Here is a 19,940-nt window from a genome sequence, read left to right as displayed (position 1 = left end):
AAATTCAATATTTGTGTATAAGCCAAGGGAAAATGTACCATAAACATAGGAATTTGGGGGTGAGTCAGAGTTCCAAGAATTCTAGATTTACTTAGGCCATTTATATGAAGACAAACCATTAGTCATCCAGCCTCGCTTTTTACATTTGCAATTAATTGCACCTAAAAATTAGCTTTCACTCACGGAACTAGATAGGTAGATGGGTTCTGTGACTGGCATTTAAAATGCCTGTTAGAATTACTGCCCTATTTTGGGGGACCTCCTAACTCATATCAAACATGTCATATAAATTATTCTTTAAATAAAGAGGCCTGGAAAGCCAGTGAGCTAGAATGAATTCCTGGGACTCTTCTCATCCTAAAAGCCACACATTGTCTGCTTGTCCAAGGTTAGACCACTGGCTGAAGGTTGGACCGTCTCTGTGGCATCCAGGTGGGCTTTGCTTAGAACAGATCATATTCCTCAAACGCAGAATAACACTTTCTGTTTATACCACCTCTTGTAGGATGAGGTCATCGCCGTCTCCGAAAAGGTGATCGTAAAATTAGAAGATTTGGTCAAATGGGCGCATTCTGATTTCTCCAAATGGAGATGTGGGCTCCGAGCCACCCCAGTGAAAACGGAGGGTTGTGGGAGAAATGGACAGAAGGAGGCTCTGCTCAGGTACAGACAGTCAACCCTCAACAGTGGGCTCAACTTCAAGGACGTTCTCAAGGAGAAGGCCGATCTTGGTAAGTATGGCGTCTGCTTCTAAATCCAATGTGTGGGAACGTGCAATGAGCTACCTTCATGCTGTAGATTATTCTCGAAACCTTATTATCTGTTTAGTTACATGAAATGACTTAAGAACTATATATGTAAGAACTATGTAATATGTAAGAATTATGTAACATAAATTTACACTATGGGGCTGGAGAGCTGGCCCAGTGTTGGGTAAGAACCATACTGATCTTTCAGACTATATCAGACTATACCTATACTGGGCAGCTCACACCCCTCTGAAACCTCAGCTTGAGGGGATCAGTACTCAGTATCTGAGGGTAACTGTACTCATGTTCACATGACACACACATGTACACTAGCATACACACACACACACACATACATACACACATACACACACTTAGAGAAATAATAAAAGTTCATCTTTTAAAATATTATGGCTTATGTATAAATTAAATATTAGGGCCTAGAGATATGGATCAGATAGGAAAATGCTAGCCTTATAAACATGAGGACCTGAGTTTGATCTCCAGGATCCCTGTTACAAAGCCAGGCACAATGGTACATGTGTGTAGTCCCAGCATTGGGGAGTCCAGAGACCAGAGGACCCCTGGGACTACCCTGTCTAACCACATAAATGAGTTCCAAGCCAAGGAATGACTCTGTCTCAAAAAAAAAAATATGCCAAGATGGATGGCTTCTGAGGTATACAATACAGGATATTGTCTTTTATCCTGCACAGGAAGACATATGTACACACAAACACAGTGAAACACAATGTGTACCTATAAATATACACACAAAGAATTATATCTTATAAAATTATATATCACACAACATTATGCTATATAATTTTTATTAGAAGTTATATGTAGTTGTATTACATATGTTTATATAATTTGTTTTATCTAATGGAGTCCAAGACTATGAATTTGGAAATACCTGGGTGGGAAGGGCTGTGTAAGGCCTGTTCTATCATAGGGCCTCCTTCATGTGAACCCCTTTTTTGGGTGACATAGCACATGGCCTCAAATAAAGTTTTATCTAAGACTTAATTAGAGCTAACATTGAATTAATGGAGACTTTAAATATTTGCTGTAGGTTGATAGTACGGCGTCTAGGAATACCAAGTCAGAATTTCGGGTATGAAGCAATATGAGGCAAAATGGTGATTCACTCCCTGTGGGGCAATAGAACAAGCTAGAAACTGCTGGGGTAGACAGACATTCTTGAGCTTCCTTCCATCAGCTGTGTGCCTAATCCCTCTTCCTCATCGCCCACAAAGGAGAGTTTGGACTCTAGAAAGATTCTTTCTCCAGCTTTGGAGTGTCCTGGCCATATCTGACTCTCAGCTCTGCCCCTCGGCTGTGTGGCCTTAGGTAAATATGTTAAGGTGTAACCGTCTGTCCTCCCATGTGGAAAATAGGGACAGGAAAGGTCTCACATGGTGAAGGAATTCTCCTGCCTCAGCGAGCGCGCCTCTCGTGACTGGGACACTATGTCCACTCTTTGTTTTGACTTACTTGTAGCCTCAGTGGCCTTCACTGCTCTACTCCTCTACTGTTACTCAAGACCAAAGTGACTGACCTCTGTTTTAGACTAGTTATTTCCTCTTTACCCAAAGAGGAACTTCACTTTTAACATATTGAGGCTTCTTTTTCTTTCATTCTAGCACAATGCTGATTTTCAGGGCTTTAGTTTATGCCTTTAATGTGACAACTTCCTGGTTTTGTTTTTTTTTTTTAACTTAGAACTTAGCTTTTACAAGAAACCTTGATGATTTCTTTTAACTGACACAGAGAGGCTGGATAGCACCAGGGAACTGACTCTCTTTCATGTGACTCTGGTTTGTGGTAAGCTGGGCTGTTTGAGCAATATCAGGAAGACCATCCTGCAGTTCAGTATCAACTGGTCCCTGGCAGCTTTTTGATAGACGTCGGATGGTAACATTTCAGACACGCAGCCAAGTTGTCATGTGCACAATTAGAGAAAAATTATTAAGGTAGCGTTCTTTCCTCTAAGCCAAAGAATTTTTAAAATCATCTTTACATATTTACAGCTAACACCCTCAGTTTTATCAACACAGCCTGACTACTTTCAAGACGTATGAGAATGCTGAATTATAATGAATCTGCTGAGTTGACGACTAAATGTGTGATCACCATTGTATCTCCACTGTCTTGTTTTTACCTTAACATTAAACCCTTTCTTTGTTTGAACCTTTATTTTTCTTTGAGTTATAGATAAATAAAACGCTAAACAGGAAACCCATGGGGGACAACGGGCTATGTAGATGGTTAAGCTTGAAGTCACACATGTAAACAAGACTATTTATAGCAGAGTTGTTGTGGTTTTTGAAGGGATAGTTTATTAATGAGCACAAAAAGAAACCCAATTTCTTAGCCCCATCTTAAGACAGTTTGAGAATCTTGGATTCTAAAAACAAGAAAAATGTCTATAGTCTATGTCCCTTCCCTCCCTCCCCCTAGTGGGTTCCAGAAGAAGGGAGTTTTTGTAACTATTCAAAGCACTTGCTGGTGATTTGGTCTTGAAAATACAGACTAGTGGCTTTGGAATGGAACTGCATTTTAGATGTACTAAGGAGAACCCAGTTAATGGCTGTCTAGCTGTCCTAGAGTTGTCTCGGTCAGACTGAGGTGAAGCCAAAACATGTGGACTGATAAAGGACTTCCCAGATGATTTGGGCTCTGTGTGTGTGTGTGTGTGTGTGTGTGTGTGTGTGTGTGAGAGAGAGAGAGAGAGAGAGAGAGAGAGAGAGAGAGAAAGAGAGAGAGACAGAGACAGAGAGAGACAGAGACAGAGAGACAGAGACAGAGAGACAAAGAGACAGAGAGACTGACAGAGAGATTTGGGACCCATTTCTGAGATTATTACTTGGGAAGGGAGATACACAATAGGAAGCTTGGTTGACAGACCCTCTGGGAGACAAGAAAGACTACATACCTTTTATTTTTGTAACTATAAAGTACCCCTTTAAGGATAGAATTTCGGGCCTTGAAATTCTGCTGGGCTGGTATGAACTGTGGGGAATTCAAGACAAATAGCTTTCGTAATTGGAATGCACGCTGTGTTGTAATAATGTGCAAAGAGAAACACAAACTTTCCTTAATGTAACGAGTTTCCATTATCTCTCTGATCTGAAGCCTGTGAGTCCACATTGTTGGGATTTCGACCGGGGACTTTTAGACCAGGAATGCAGCGGATGTCCTTGGCCAGGCACAGTCCTGGTGACTTTCTCCTCAGCCTCTTCCTTTCTCTGGATGTCACATCAAAAAATTTGCTGGCCTTTCTTTCTACCTCAGTGCTCTCTGTCTGTCTCTGTCTCTCCCTGTGTCTGTTTCTCTGTCTTTCTCTCTGTCTATCTTTCTCTGTCTCTGTCTGTGTGCCACACCAAAACCACCTCCAATACCACATTGTTAGTGGTAGCTCTCAGCTCCATAGGCCCTTCCTTCTGTAGAGCCTTCCTCCTTGTCCTCATCAAAGAAAGATGAACTTTGAGATTGCTTAAGGACTCTTCCCCCTTCCTAGCCCGGAAGTGAGCAAAGAATGGAAAACTCACCTTTTTGTGGATAAAGACAAACTTTCAGTGTCCTAGATTTTAAAAGCCCAGTTCCCCTCGCCTGGTAAAAACACCAATAATAACGAAAGAAATAGGTTGACTCTTAAAGACAGATTTTACAATTAAAAAAAAAAAAAGAAAGAAAAGAAAAGCCAATGAAATGAACTCCTCTTGCTGAGTGTTAGTTAGTTCCCGCCCATCCCGGTTTGTGTCATTTCCTGTCTCCCTGTGACTAGTCAAGGAACAAAATAAAACAACACAAATGTGTGTCTGGCAACAGATTAATGCTGTACACAGAAAAAAACGCTGCCCGGTGCTGGCTCCCAATGGCTGCGCCAGCTGCAGTCACCTCCCTGTCGGTTTTTTGTTTTGTTTTGTTTTTTGTTTTTTTCTTTAAATCACCTCTCCCCTTGAGGGTGTTCTGTTTGTTTTTTAAAACCTTCCAAGAGTTTTCCTTGAAGACTCTAAATGAGTGCTGGCAACAACCACAGATGTGGAGAGTGAACAAGCTAATCATTAAAACAATAAACACTTCAGAGATGTGATGCAGCACATTTATCGAGCTACACTCCCCCCTGGTTTGTCCCTCGAAAAGAAAGTTCCACATCAAACCAACACCAACTGGGGCCTTCCTGGAGTGGGGGTTACTCTCTCGGCCCATTTCAGACTGAATTTTTTTTTTTAAGTGAAGAAAAATAGCCATGTAAAAACAGAAGGGTTAAGGAATGTGTTATTCATAAGCATAACAAACACAAAAACCTGTTCTTCCAGAAGAATCAGACTGATTAAATCATTCACTATACAAGCCTCTAGTTATTTATTTTTGTCTTTAGAATTACAGTACTTAGCTTTGTAATAAAGTGGACCTGATACCCATATTTGGTATGGCAGTTGGGAGTAGTCAAATGAAGAATTATTTCATTTTACAAAAATTTTAGCCACTTAGGAGTATAAATACTATCAGTTAAACATAGCAAACTTGCATTTTTTATTCCTTGGGCTATAGTTCGAAAAAAAAAATCAAATTATTTTATATAACACTGTTTCTCACAGAGTTCCTTTAAGTGAGGTATGAAAGCCGCAGTGTAAGCTTTATTGGCCTATAAATATGTCATTATAGTTGGACTACATTTATATGCTTTGGATTGTTGTTTAAGCCAAGAAAATATGTCTCTACAGGTTGATTTTTTATTGAAATCCTTTGAGGCATACAGCAAAACGTGTTTTAGGCCAAGGTTATTAAAACAGCATTTTCTTAACTCCCCCCACCCCCTGTTTTCAACAGACTCAGTGTCAATTACCATACCACTAAATGTCTGCGGATGGGCAGTTATGAATGGTCTCATATCTAAGTACGTCTTTAGAAGAAAAATATTAAAAAAGAGAGGAGGCTGAACAAATTCAGGACATAGAGAGATAGATAGATAGATAGATAGATAGATAGATAGATAGATAGATAGTGTGTGTGTGTGTGAGAGAGAGAGAGAGAGAGAGAGAGAGAGAGCGCGCTGCCTGAATTTAATGTTGGCTAACTGTCTTATTTTACATCCCATCAAGCAGGGAGTGGCCTCCCCTTTCCCTAACCCAGCAGCAGCTTCCTCTCCACTTTGGGTAGTAGATGGCACAGTGGATGGACTTGGAGGAGGAGGATGCCTCTACCCTAGATCTCTTCTACATGCTCATGCCTTTAGGTTCTTTGTTTTTCAAAGGAATGATAATATATACCATGCTTTATGATGCTGGATTTTGAGGACCCCAACAGAAGACAGACTAGTTGGGATCCTCAGGAGCATCTGTGACATTGAAATCTAATTTTTTATATTAGCATAATCAGGTGAAAGTTGTGTGTGGTCAGGAGCTGTGTGGGACCATGTTAGTGCCATGGTTTGGTCCTGATGTTTTTCTGGACTTGGATCACGGTTTCTCTCCACACTGCCTCACCCAATAGAAGACTCACTGAAGTTTTTCTTTCTATATATAAATATAGAAATAATATACTCTATGATTAATAAATGTGTTATTTACATGTTTAAGCTGATAATATTACACAGAGTACTATATAATGCATAATGGAGATATGCTACACATGTATGCCATCTTTCATATTGTAAATTACACAACTTTTTTTCTCCTGAAAATTCTATGAAAACAAGCTGAGCCATGCATGTATATAGAACCTCTCAAGTTCTTCGTTAAAAACCTGACTAGAGTTGTTGCTCAGAAATTCTTAAGGCCTGATATTACAGACCGTTGTTTGTAATTGCCTCTGAGTGTGGAGTGAGTGTCATGTGGCTTCCTGGAGTAGCCAAGGCAAAGACGTGTTACTCTCTGCTATAAAGAAAGAGCATGGAAGTTTCTCATTAGAAACACATTACATCTGTGAGCTCATCAGCTCACTAGGATTGGAGGCTTCTCATTAAGAACGCCCTCCCTCCCTCCCTCCCTCCCTCCCTCCCTCCCCCTCTTCCCACCTTCCCTCCCTTTTGACATAGTGAGGGCTCTTCTGAAAATGCTTGCTGAATGTGCTGTATTCTCAGTTGCTTGGCTTGAACTGTTTCCAACTGAAACTTGAGAATTTTCTTAGATGATGTATGTTTGCAATATTCTATTTGTGAATAATTTGAGAAGCCCATCCGCACCCCCCCAGAGAGAGAGAGAGAGAGAGAGAGAGAGAGAGAGAGAGAGAGAGAGAATGAACCACTCAAAAGACTTTGGCCTTTATAATGTCCTTACTTTCAAACTAGAAAGATCCTTTTGAGGGATTCTCTTATGAGGTCCTCTGACAGCATTCTGTGTTCAGTGTGAGTCTCTGCAGAATCTGATCACAGCACATTTAGTCCCAGAGAAGCATACTGCTCCAGTATCCACATGGCTCCTCCAGGAGTTGCTTCAAAAAAGTGGTAACCCAGAAACCCTTTAGGTTAAGGCAGGAAGGTCATGAGTTCAAGCCCAGCCTGGACTTAGAGTCAACTCAAAAGCAGGCTGAGCTGCATGCTCTATAGGAAGGTTCTGTCTCAAGAAAGAAAAAGAAAGGACTGGTAAGATGGCCCAGCAGGTAAGGGGGGATTGCTGCCAAGCTTGATAAACTGAGTTCAATCCCTGGAACACAAATTGTCTTCTGTTCACACTTACAATAAATGGTTTTTTTAATGAGTGTATTCAAGCATCCATAAGTCTATAACTGAGGCACCCAGAGTGTCAGAATATTATCTAGGAATCAGAACCTACCAGCTAGGTTATTTTGAAGTGAAAATTTGAAGTGACTATCTCATTAAATAGTTGAAATTGTCCTGAAATCATAATGGAAAGGACCAGTAAAAAGTTGTCCAACAAGAAATATGCTTCTTTGTTTCCTGAGCCCAGCTATTACTAGTGAGAAGGAAGTCTTTGCTGAGCCCCATAGTGTCTTAGTTGATTGACAGGATGATTGATTGGTTGACACTGCTTTCCACACACTGCCGTCCCACATACAGCATATTCCTATCCAAGACCCTTTCATTTGGAATTCCCATAGGCCTAAAAAGTGCCCACAATGTTCTGCATTGATACATCCTTTGAATATGTACAGTTAGTTGACCAGAGAGAAATTCATAGAACCTAGGAATTTCATAGTTTGAGAAGCAGTGAAGAGTGGCATCAGAACTTCAAAGAATGTGTTTAGCTTAGTATTTTTCCTGTTGTTTGTTTGGTTTTGGCTTTTGTTTTTGTTTTTGTTTGTTTGTTTGCTTGCTTATTTGGTTTTTTGGTTTTGTTTGTTTGTTTGTTTTTGAGTTCTTTGTAAGATTGTTAGGACAGCAGGGACCTTGGTGGATATCAAGTCCAGTTAAAATTGATTCCCTACTTCCCTTGTGACTGTCTTATGTTCTGTCTTTATTTAGCTAAACAACCTCAATGTTTTCAACTCTTTCCCCCAGATGTGGTTTTCAAGCTCCCTCACCATCCTGGTTATTCCTCTTAGGATGCATCTTGAGTGTTTGTATTACAGTGGTTGATTCATTTATATTGTAAGGTACTGTTTTGCTAAGAATCCTACAGCCCAGAGTCAATGTGGCTTTCAGGGACAGAGAGACCACCGTACAGTCATCGCATACAGCCAGATTTCCAACAGCTGCCTATGCCCCGGTGCCTCCAGATGTGACGTAACCCCAGTGAAGCTTAGACTCTCCCATGACTCTTTGCAGTCTTGGCTTTTCTAGACCTCTGGGAAAAGGAGGAATGTTATTTCTCCACCACCTCCTCCTCAGGTTTACTTTTCTGTTTTTGATTTGAGTCCTGACTATGTAATACCAAGTGCAGGCTATTACTTAATGAACATCATTATTTATGAATCGTGAATATGCCTTTTGAGAAACGCTGCCAGTGAGGCCGGGCCTTTCAATGGCTGGAGTCCCAGTGATGGCACACCAAAAAAAACCATGTGAGGTGTGACCTGTACAGACTGGGTTTAGCCTCAGTAAGGATCCATGCGTGAAGGCCAGCCTGATGACCATCTTGATTCACATACTCCAGCAAAGCCAGTGGCATCTGGTGCACCTTCTCCATCCTATCAACTATGGCGGTTAAGCTCACACCATCCTCCTGGGCTTCCGGTGTCCTCATCTTTGCCCTTTGTCCCTCCATCTTGTTGGTGTTTCAGGGTTTTCATTTTCACGGGCACCCTTTCATGGATCACATGCTTTATGGCTCTTTCTACCATACGTCCAGGATTGGGGAGGATACCAACTCCTGCTTTGGCTTTGGCTTCCTTAGTGAGACATGTTCATTTCACAATGACGGTCTGTGGGATTGCCATCTGATGGGAAGGTAATGGAAGATGAAGAATGATTCCCTTGTCATCCAAGTCCCATCTCATGGATTCCTTTTGTCTCTTCTACATACTTTGAGTCTGGTAGGGAAATCTCTTGGCTTCACAGAAGCTCATGCACTTCCAGAGTCATGGGCAAACCTCTAAACCAGGAGCAGGGACTCCAAGATGCCTTTGGTGACAGCATGTTAGTGACTTTCTTGTCTCTAGGACAAAATGTAAGGGAAGAAAGGTGGATCTGATCCATAGCTTCAGGGGTCAGGTCCATCCTCAGTCCACCCCTTTGGCAAAGACATCACAGCCAACTAGGAAACAGAAAGTCAGTCAAGAAGTGCCCAAAGACAGTAAACTCTGAGGATGTGTCCCCTCAGTGATCTGCTTCCTCTAGCTCAGCTGTACCCCTTGAAATGCCCACAACCTCCTAAGATATTACCAGTGGTTGAGGACCAAGCATTGAAGACATGATGCTCTGTGAGGCAGTTCATATTCAATCCATGATCTAATCTGTTAAACATCCTAAATCTGTTAAACATCTCTAAAAAAAAACATACCTGACCCTTCTTCAGGTACATTTTTAGAGGTTTAGCTCAGCGTCGCCCCTTTAGTTCCAGTCTGTGATGTGTCTGTCATTATGATTCTGTCTGTTAGCCTTCAGTCTCTCATGTCTAGCCACAGAATGATTACCCACAATAGACGCTATTACAGCCCTTGACACCTTAGAATGCAAAACATATATGTCCTACAGGTGAATTGACATGAGCCCCATACTTGATCTCAACATTTAGTCTTAATATTGACACTCATTCTTCAAAACAGCTCATTTATCTTCCAGAGTGCCTTAAATGGGAGGTTTTATTGCAAAACATTAGTTTCTCTAAATGTCAAAGATTCACTTCCCTTCCCTCCTCTGACATTGAGTGTTTAAGGCTCTGGTTCACGCAGGTCACTGCAATGGAAAGCTGAAATTTGGGCTCTTAGCCCATTTTTAATAAATATATTTATTTAGGGCAGGTTGGAGCAGAAGTGGACTTTCAAAGGCTTTGCAAACTGCTCCGTGCACAGTGGGACTGAGCAAACAGGACTGTGTGTATGAGCTCTCCCCAGTACCTTGCTCTGGATGCTTCCATTTATACTGTGTTTCTGTGGAGTACTAAGTTCTTTCATTCCTCAGAACTCCTGGGCTGTGCCTTATCGTAAATGTTCTTCCTTTGGGTCTCCTCCTTTGCTTAGATCTTTAATAATTTATACCGTACTTTTTTTTTAAATACTTCTGGACCACTCTCAGTACCATTTGTAGCTACCCTCTTTCCTTGATGACTCTATGCCTACTGCATAAGATGCAGATGTTACAGGCAAACCTCCAGTGAATTGTCGAATTCAAGTCTTTATGTCTTTTCTTTAAAAAATAACAATAATAATTTGAATTTGTTGTTTCTGTTCTGTGTTCATTTTGGGAAGATGTAAGTTAAATAGGGAAACAATGAAGCAGAAATGTGATTGCTGATTTTCTTCCCCCATCGAGGTAACCCCGCTGGCCTTTACACGTGTGCTTCTGTATGGATAGGCAAGGGTTTGTACTTAGGGAACCACTACCACTGCCCCCCACCTCCAATCAAAATAAAATGTATGGTTTGGGAGCCTGGCCCCATAACCAATTTTGTAGAAAATCATGTGACTATGTCTCTGTGTTGTAATCCATTTTTACCTGGCCGGGGAATGTTTCTCTGTTGAGGTGTTTCATAGTTTGACTAATTATTGTTGGACTTTTCAATGGATTCTGGTTCTAGCCGGCTCTGTCAAATTATCAGAGCTTTGCCCATCCCTGGCTGTTTATTCATTTGCAGAGGGGAAGGATCACTGTCTCCAGAGTGCACCCAGGCTGTTGTTAAGCCAGCCTGTTCTTTATTTTGGCCCCTTATCTAACCCTGTCCCTGCCTGTGTAAACTTCTTCTGCATGGACCTGACAACTCCCCAGCCTCCCAAATTCTCCGGTGTGCTTTGGACTCTCTTCTGCCTTCCTGCTGTAGGAATTCCCCTTTCAAGAGCTGTACGTGGGAGACTTCTCCTAGCTCCTGAAGCCCATGGGTTTTGCCTCACCTGGTTGAGTTCTTATCACATGGAGTGTCTCTACCACCTTGCTGAGCACCTGAGTGTATGCGGGTCCTTCTGTTTTATCTTCCAGGAACAATCTGAGCTCCCCAATGTTGAACTCTGACTTCAAAGCTCTATCTAACAGGCTGAGCAAACATTTGGCTTTTATAATCAGCCTCCTGAAGTCTCCTTTCAGTCCACCTGAGCCTTTGCTGTCCATTCAAAGGTTGATTTGGTTATGGCGCTTCCCAACACACCTTGTAGCAGAGGGCTTGTCTCATGGGGTCATTAGCTGTGAACTTTTGGGGAAGGGAGGCTAGTTAGTAATCATGGACCTGCCACTCATTCTGGAAAGACTTTTTGAGTGAGGTTTTTAAACAGGACTAAAGCTACTTGAAGATGGGTAGAGGCATGCATTAAAGGGAGTGTGAGTGTGTGTGAATGTGCTTGTATGTGTGTATGTATGAGTGTGTGTGTATATGTGAATGTGTGAATGTGTTTGTATGTGTGTGTGAGTGTATAAATGTGTATGTGAGTACATGACTGTGTTTGTGCGTGTGAGTGTGTGTATGTATGTGTGAATGTGTGAGTATGCCACAAACATTCCATATTAATACTGGCACTTGTTAATGTTTCTCTTCCTCAAGGAAATATTTATCCTGCTACAGATTTACAGCAGAGACAAAAAAACGTTTAGGGAAGTAAACAAGTCCAGACTGGACTTGCTCTCCCTTATCTTTTTTTATTATCAGCTAGTTTGTAATCTGCCTTTTTATATATTTATTTTCTCTTTAGGTGACAGGTTATTCAGGAGATGGCTTTAGCGCCACACCTAAGGCTTCTTTTTCTAGGCAACTGCCCCGTTGTAATTCTCAGCTCCTTTAAAATGGTTACTTGCGAATCGTTGAGGAACACAGGCCCCACCTTCCACCAACCCAGTCTACTCCTTTGGCTCACAAAGACTGCATTCTATTAGGCCTTGTAGAAACAAAGCTCTGGGCCTGGTCCATTCTCTCCATAAGAAATAAAACATTGTTTTCATAGTCATGCTGATAATAAGGGAGAGTTCAAAGCATGACGAAACATATACTTTTCTAGTGGAAAAAAAAACAACAACCTATGGTTACCTGGTTAATTACCCATCACGTGATGGCTGTGTGTATAAATACAGGGTTTTCACATGTGCAAGCCTCTGTGTGGCTTTCTTTTCATCCTTTCTCCTTCTGTTATTTTTAAAATTGATAATGTTCACTTAGTTCCCATTGTTGTATATCAGTGTTTTCAATCAAAGATTTGGAAGAATGGGTAGACACAAAGTAGCTTCTTTCCGAGAAAGAACTGTGTGAGCCCTCTCCCGCTTCCTGCCTGGCCCCTCCCTGGAGTAGACTTAAAAGACAGACTTGTACTGCTTCCATTGTTCCATAGAATATATGGTGCCTACATTTTAAGTGCGCCTTGATTGCTTATCTGTAAAGCAAGGACAATACTTGGGTCACAGGACTGGGGCGGAGCCAATCAGACCACATGTCGCGGGCACCAGCACACAGTGGGTGCACTTAGCTAACAACAGCAGTTTCTTTTTGTATTTCCTTCAGAAAAAAAAACCAAAACAAACAAACAAAAACCCTTCTAAACTCCTCCTCTCTCCCCAAGCCCAGAAGAAAGTTGTGAGTAAAAAGAATGTGAAGATGTATTAATAGGTAACAGCAGCGAGTGGTTTAATTCTTAACTCACAGACACCAAGTTATCTATTACAAGGCATTGAGATGGACTCAGGACTGTGTAAGCCACCCCACCCCTCCTCCATTCTCTAAGGGCTAGAGCAAACCTTGAGAGTTCTTTTGAAGTGCTGTTGAATATGATTTTAATCTTCTGATTCTAAAATTCACCTAAGTAGGTGTTGTCCTGCAAGCCACCTGCCCTGCCCTTTCCCTGACCTCTCTTTGATCATAAGTGGATCCCCCTTGGTCAGATCTTTAGCCGCTGGGAACTCCGAGCGTACTTTGAAAAGGACCCTGGCTAGTACACGTGTATCACTGGCCTCCTCTGGTGTTTTTCTGAGAGCGAACAGACAGTTCCTGGCATTTAGTGGATCGTTGTATGGGTCACTGTGTGAATAAGCTTGTGGCTTTGAGGAAAGGGACAGTCCCAGCTGGAAATCTTGCATCCCCGAGGTGTCTTAATGGCTCCAAAAGAAGGCAAATCATGCCAACGTGGCCACGGTTTGGGGTGTTGTTTAAACTGGAGGGGATGAGCAAGAATTCTCTTTGTGTGTTAGAATAACCCATATGGGGCCTTAGTGTCAAGTACCCCAACATTTTAAGGGCATCACACAATAGAGTCCTTTGTGTTGCTTAGGTGCAGTTAGTTCATCCTTGTATTCAGAATTCTCCAGAATAGACTTTCTCTGCAGTGCCTCTGTAGGGGGCCATGATGGCAACATGTGATTCCACGCTCAACACAGGATGGGGGAAAGGCAGGGAAGGGTTGAGGGCTACCAATGAAGTGTTTACTCTCGCAAAGTGTGTGCAGTAACTGGTATCATTCCCACTCCTACTTGACTCATGGCATGATGTAGTTTGTGCTCATGTTTTACTTCAAGGCAGTAGGGCGGTCCTCCAATATTCTTGGAAGAAGTAGAAGTAGATGTTAAGGTTTATAATGTCTCAGACATGCATTTAGGATAATGATGACTATTAGAGGGCCTTAAAGTCTCAGGGTTGAAATGAACCACAGCTTTCCTAGCTATACGGTTCTAATTACAACCTGTTTCCAGTGCCTACTACATCTTACATGTCCCCGCGCAGAAATCCCTACTAGTTGACGTTTTATTATTTTCAATGACTGGAAGTTTATTACTTTGTAAAAAGAACCTGATTCTATCTTTGATCCAATGTTTTATATAAAAAATTCTTACTTTGCATAAATTAAATTTGAATGCCTGGATAAACTGTGGTGTTCACTGGCTAATATTGTCCCTGCTGCTATTGTAATGATTTCACACAGAACAGATCACACATAGCCCGTGCTCTTGATAATATTTTAAATGTCTGGAAATATTTCAGCCGTTTTCACTGCGTGGTCTCTGCATCCTCACTTTTACCTTATATCAGCCCCCATCCCTCAGTACTTCCTGGTGGCCTTTATCTAAGGAGTTCCCGGTCATTGTTAAACTACAACTGTTCTAGTCTCTAATGACAAGATAGAGAGGGGGTGGTGGCAGGAGATTGCCTCAATGAGGTTGAGACAGAAGGAAAATCTCCAGTCTGGGCTATCCTGAGCCACATAGTGAAACGGTCCAAGCAAAGTGAAAGAAAATACAACTAACTTCAATCTGTTTTTCTCTTACTTTTACATTTTACCCCAAGTGTGAAAAAAAAATAAAAAAATGAGCACTGTGTAGAAGAAAACGAAACGAAACAAAACAAAACCCCATCACCTTCCTCCTCTCTGTTTTGGTTTCTACTTCCGGAAGCAGCGTGCTGATCATGAGTGGTGGCCACTGCTTTGGAGTTGGTTAGAGGAGGAATCTTGCGTCTGTACATTATTTTGCCGTCCCCTTTGAGTGTTGAACAGAAGCCTCACATCCAGTGACCACTGTGGACCCACCAGCCCCAGTCACTTTTAGAGCACCTGGAATGCAGCCGCTATGTCTGTGGTCATGAAAAGGGGCTACAGAAAACACAGCATCTCAGTGATTTTTATTTAATTCATATAAAATGCATTTATTTCTTGAGACATGAATACACCCCGTAACTAAGATGACCTTGAAACCCTTCTACTTCCATCTCCAAGGACTGGGATGATAGTGTGTGCTGCTGCTGTACCTGACTTCCTTTTAATTTTAACTTAGAAGCTGGAGCAGCCTATTTTTTGTTGTTGCTATATGTAACATATATGTTATATGTTATTTGTAACTTTATACTTCAGTGAGCCCACCTATCATTCTACCTATTGAAAGTTTAGCACACAGATTGCATATGCCATCAATGAAAAACTCATATATTCCATTTCCATGCCCCAAATTCCAAAACCACAGCCTAAAAAAAAATTATCTCGATAATAATTCTGTATAGATCACATGCTGAAATAGTTTTATAAATTGGTTTTAATAAATGTATTATTCCAGCCAATTTGACCTTTTGGACTTTTGATGGTTAGGGGAAAGTTCTAGGACTCTACTACAGAGATTTGCCCATGCATGATGTTTAGCCCAGTCTTTTATTTTGAAGCAGAAACAGCATTTTATGAGGCTTGGGCATTACTCTCTTTTCTGGGGAAAGAGGCTCCTGGTTGACCACAGCTGACAGATAGAATTTTAAGATAGCCTTTAGTCACACCAGAATCATGAAAGAAAATTCTAAAAAGCATGTCATACCAAGTAAGCAAATTTATCAATGCTTAGAGCAGGAATCCTGAGTCATATCTTTGTAGTGGTCTCTGTTTAATGAATAGGACTTCCACATCCCATGCATCCTTTCTATGTCAGGATATTGCTATAGATGGAGGATGTCATGGTCATTTCTGACTTGGATTTTATTGAAAGGGCCAAGGCTCGGGTCAGCCTTATCGTTCCAGATGGAAATGTTATACTTCCTAGTAAATATGACCTCTCTGTGTCTCTGGTAAATACATCATGCTGGGCTGGGGGTGAAGCTAAGAGGTAGAGGAATTGTATAGCTCATTCATGGCCCCACGTTCACCCTGCTCTGCAGAATAAGTAAATGAAAAACAATTTGAGAAATGTCATGATGGTTCCTATCAAGAACTGGCAGGGATAACACATACTGTTCACTCTTTGTTGAAATTCCCAGCTCAGACGGGGAGTACACTGAGCTGTTGAGGTAATAATAATTTAGCTTAAGGCTCTTTTGTGATTTATTCATTTGGAATTGGGGGGGCTTGAGTTGTTGCAAAACGATGAGATTTCTCATGCTGATGTGAGTTCTGGCAACAAATGGCTGTCCTTTCCGCCTCAAGGCACCAAGTCTTTCATCTTTTCATTGGCTGTCTCTGGTTTATCATAGAGATATTTTCATATTGTATTTTTAGGGTATAGCTACAAGCCAGGAAGAGAGTTGGCAACTTTAAATCACAAATGAAAGAACTTTTTCATGAAATGTCAACTTTCTGCCTAGTTACACTATTCATGGTTGCAGATAGGACCAGTGTGGTTAATCAAGCCAGTTCGTATAAGACAATGTCTCCCCAAGGCAGTGTTAGTGGTGAAGGTCATAAAAGCATGGAATTCACCTTGGGCAGAACTCTCTGGATGAATAAGATTTCTGTCGCATCAGACAGGAATAATGGGCCAGAATCTATAGTATAGATACTGGAGTCAGAATTGAGCAAATAATTGTCATCCAAAATCAAATACATACCTAGCAAGCAAGACGGCATAGAGGGTGAAGTAAGCCTGATGACCCAAGTTCAATCCCTGGTCCCATTTAAGGGTAGAAGGAGAAAACTGACTCCACAAGCTTTTCCCCCAATCTTCACAGTCACATGCTATCCCCATATCACAATTATATATGTGTATGTACATATGTATGTACGTATACACACACACACACACACACACACACACACACACACACACACACATTTTAAACTGTAACTTGTTCTATAGGTCAAAATGTCTGCATGCCCTTCTGGAATATACCCCAAATCCTGGATTCTTAATTAAGAACTGATACGTTGATTTTCATAGGGATGTCCCTTTCCAAGTGTTGGTTCCAGAACTCTGTATGGAAAGTGTAAATCTGTATTTCCTTAGAAAGTCTCTAGTAGCCTTCGCTTGACTTCGAAAAGTGTCTGTCATGAGTGTTTTGTTTTGTTTTGTGTGTGGGTACATGCACATATATATGCAACCAAATACTAGTTCTCATCTCGAGACCAAGCAGTCCATCATTCACTCAAGAGCATAACCAAGGACAACATGTGCCCACACAGGAGGACTCTGTTTTTCATACACAGGTGGGAGGGAAGGCATGACTCGCCCCTTATTTCTTCTTTATTTCCAGTAGACATTAACATCAGGCACAGGCAGTAACATTTGCTCTACTGTCTAGTGCTCTGGATATGCTATACTCACGTCATACCGTCAGCTATTGCTCTTTAGACCAGTGGTTCTCAACCTGTGGGCCATGACTCCTTTGTGGGTTTGAACGACCTTTACATAGGGGTCACCTAAGACCATCAGAAAACATAGATGTTTACATTACAGTTCCTAATAGTAGCAAAATTACAGATATGAAGTGGCAATGAAAATAATTTTATGGTTGGGGGCATCACCACAATATGAGGAACTGTATTAAAAGGTCACAGCATTAGGAAGGTTGAAAACCACTGCTCTAGAATGTTTGAAGATTTACAGTCATGGCAAGCCTTTGAAAACATCTTTTAGCAAAGCACCTTTTGCCGTGGACATACATTTTCTATGGCTTAATTTTTATGTATCAGGTTTCATAAACCAAGGTTCACTTACATATTCTTTGGAAGTGCTTTTCCCTCTTCTGATGGACATGTGTTTATTATGGGACTCAATCTCACATCCAGTGCTCTAAATATTTATAAATCAGTGAGTTTTTCTCTTTTACATAGGGAGATCTGGATATTGTTTTTCCTCTAAATTGGCACTTTTCCTGTGAGCAGGATTTGAAGCGTGGAATGAGAAATCTTTTCTAATTTTTTTCCTTTCTTTTCTCTTTTTGTTTTTCCTCTTATCAGGGCCCATCTGCCATTGACTTTCATTAAAATACTCTCAAGGAAAGGAATGAGCATCAACCCTCTCTTTAAAATGAATTCCAAAAAAATATGAAACATATGAGTGAGTGTGTATGTGTGAGTGAGTGTATGTGTGTGTGTGAGTGTGTGAATATATGGAAGTGTATGAATAGGTATGTGTATGAGTATGTGGATGCATGAGTGTGTGTGTGAGGTATGAGTGTGAGTGTGTGAATATATGGAAGTGTGTGAATAGGTGTGTGTGTGTGTGTGTGTGTGTGTGTGTGTGTGTGACTGTGAGTGTGTGTGTGTTACTACTGCTCATGTATGGAGGTCAGAGGACAACTCTGTGGTATCAGTTTCTCTTATCACCTTTGCATAGGTTCCAGGAATTGAGCTGAGGTGACCAAGTCTTGTGACAAGTGCCTTTACTTGCTGAACTTTCTTGAACACACTCACACACAAACACATTTCACCTCCTGTCCCCTTTTAAGTGCACACATTGTCTGCTATGAAATAGGTGCTACCGGTATGTATTACAGGAATGCATGGATGGCTATATTTAAATCTTGCACTTGGAGGCTACATAATGTAATAGGAACAGCCCAGAAACCTGGCAGGCTTGGACTTGAACCCATAGTCCTCATTTTTGGCCTCTGTGGCCTTCAGCAAGTTGTAATTTGGGATTTATCACCTATAAAACAAGTCTGCCTTCATGGGGTACCAGCATCCAATAACACACTGAGCTCCCTGGGATTAGAATGATGTCAGGTCCAGCAAAGAGCTTGGTAAAGAATAACAAGCATTATCAAAAGCTGCAGCCTTAGACTAGGAAATCCTGAGCCCCATCATGTGTAAACCAGCCTCACAATGTCTTGTGATATTAGTGACTGGCAATTTTATTATTAATTTCCTTTATGTAAGCTGCTCTTTTTTATATTACATGACTGTTCTAAAGGGGAAATTATATATTACTACTATAACAAATACAGATGATTTTCTATAAATAATGGTAAAGATAAGTAAATATCTGTATCCCTGCACCACATAAAACTAACACGTATTAGTTGCATTTCTGCTGGCATGATAGAATATTTGATCAAAATGAAAGTAACTAAGAGGAGGAAAGAGTTTATTTGGGCTTAGTTCCAACAGGGCCTATCAAGGTGGGGGGAGGGGTGGCACCAAGAGCATGTGGCCAATATGGCGGGCAGGAAGCAGAGGGATTGCGTTTCATCCCCATACAGGAAGCAGAGAGACAGAACAGGAAGTGAGGTAAGGCTACAAATTTTCAAAGCCCAGACACCCCGCCCCCATGTACTTCCTCTAGCAAGACTCCACCTCTTAAAGGTTCCATAACCTTTTCAAACAGCACCACCTGTGGGAGGCAAAGTGTTCATTCACAGGAGCCTATGGGGCATCACTTGATATGTAAACAATAACCCTTGGGCACCACTAGTGTATAGTTCAATCATTTTCTTGGAGGCTTTCCTCATACACAAAAGCCCAACCTAGGTTATGGATAGCAATGAAGGTCACATGCAAACCTGTCAATCAACATCACACTTTGAAGGCAAAATCTCTTCTGTACTGAATGGATCTATCAGCTGGGAAGCATGACTGCTCCCCAGGTGTGCAGTCTGTGCATCTAACACATTGTGTGTTAGTCGTTGTATACCTTTAAAGACCAGATGCCAGATATTGTAGAAACAATGAAATAGGAATCTTACCTTATGTTACCTGCACTTTTACAGCTCAGTCAATACCAGCTCCTGACTAGGACTAGGAAACCTAAAAATCTCAACTCTCGATCGACTTGGAGTGAATAAAAAGCTAGTCACTGTGACTCCCTACTCTGGTTTTAATGTGAACTGCTTCCACACAGACTCATATGTAGAACACGTGGTTGCCAGCTAGCGGGTTGTTTTGGAACGTTCTGTAAACTTAAGTAGGTAGAGTCTAGTGGGAAGAAATCTAATGTTACTAGGGCAAATCTTTGAAGCTTATGCCAGTCTC

At 41.3% G+C, this 19,940-nt stretch overlaps 1 protein-coding gene across 2 annotated transcripts in view; it reads left to right on the top strand.

Annotated features, from left to right (window-relative positions):
• The window catches only part of Arid5b (AT-rich interaction domain 5B), a 176,225-nt gene that overhangs the window by 32,716 nt on the left and 123,569 nt on the right, over positions 1-19,940 (top strand). For both annotated transcript variants that reach the window (XM_036167714.1, XM_036167713.1), the window contains exon 3: positions 506-731. In XM_036167714.1, the coding sequence (XP_036023607.1) occupies positions 506-731 (226 nt within the window). The remainder of the gene's footprint in view (positions 1-505; positions 732-19,940) is intronic.

The sequence above is a fragment of the Onychomys torridus genome, chromosome 18 (genome assembly GCF_903995425.1).
Source record: "Onychomys torridus chromosome 18, mOncTor1.1, whole genome shotgun sequence".
NCBI lineage: Eukaryota > Metazoa > Chordata > Mammalia > Rodentia > Cricetidae > Onychomys > Onychomys torridus.
This window is presented reverse-complemented; position numbering and strand designations above follow the sequence as displayed.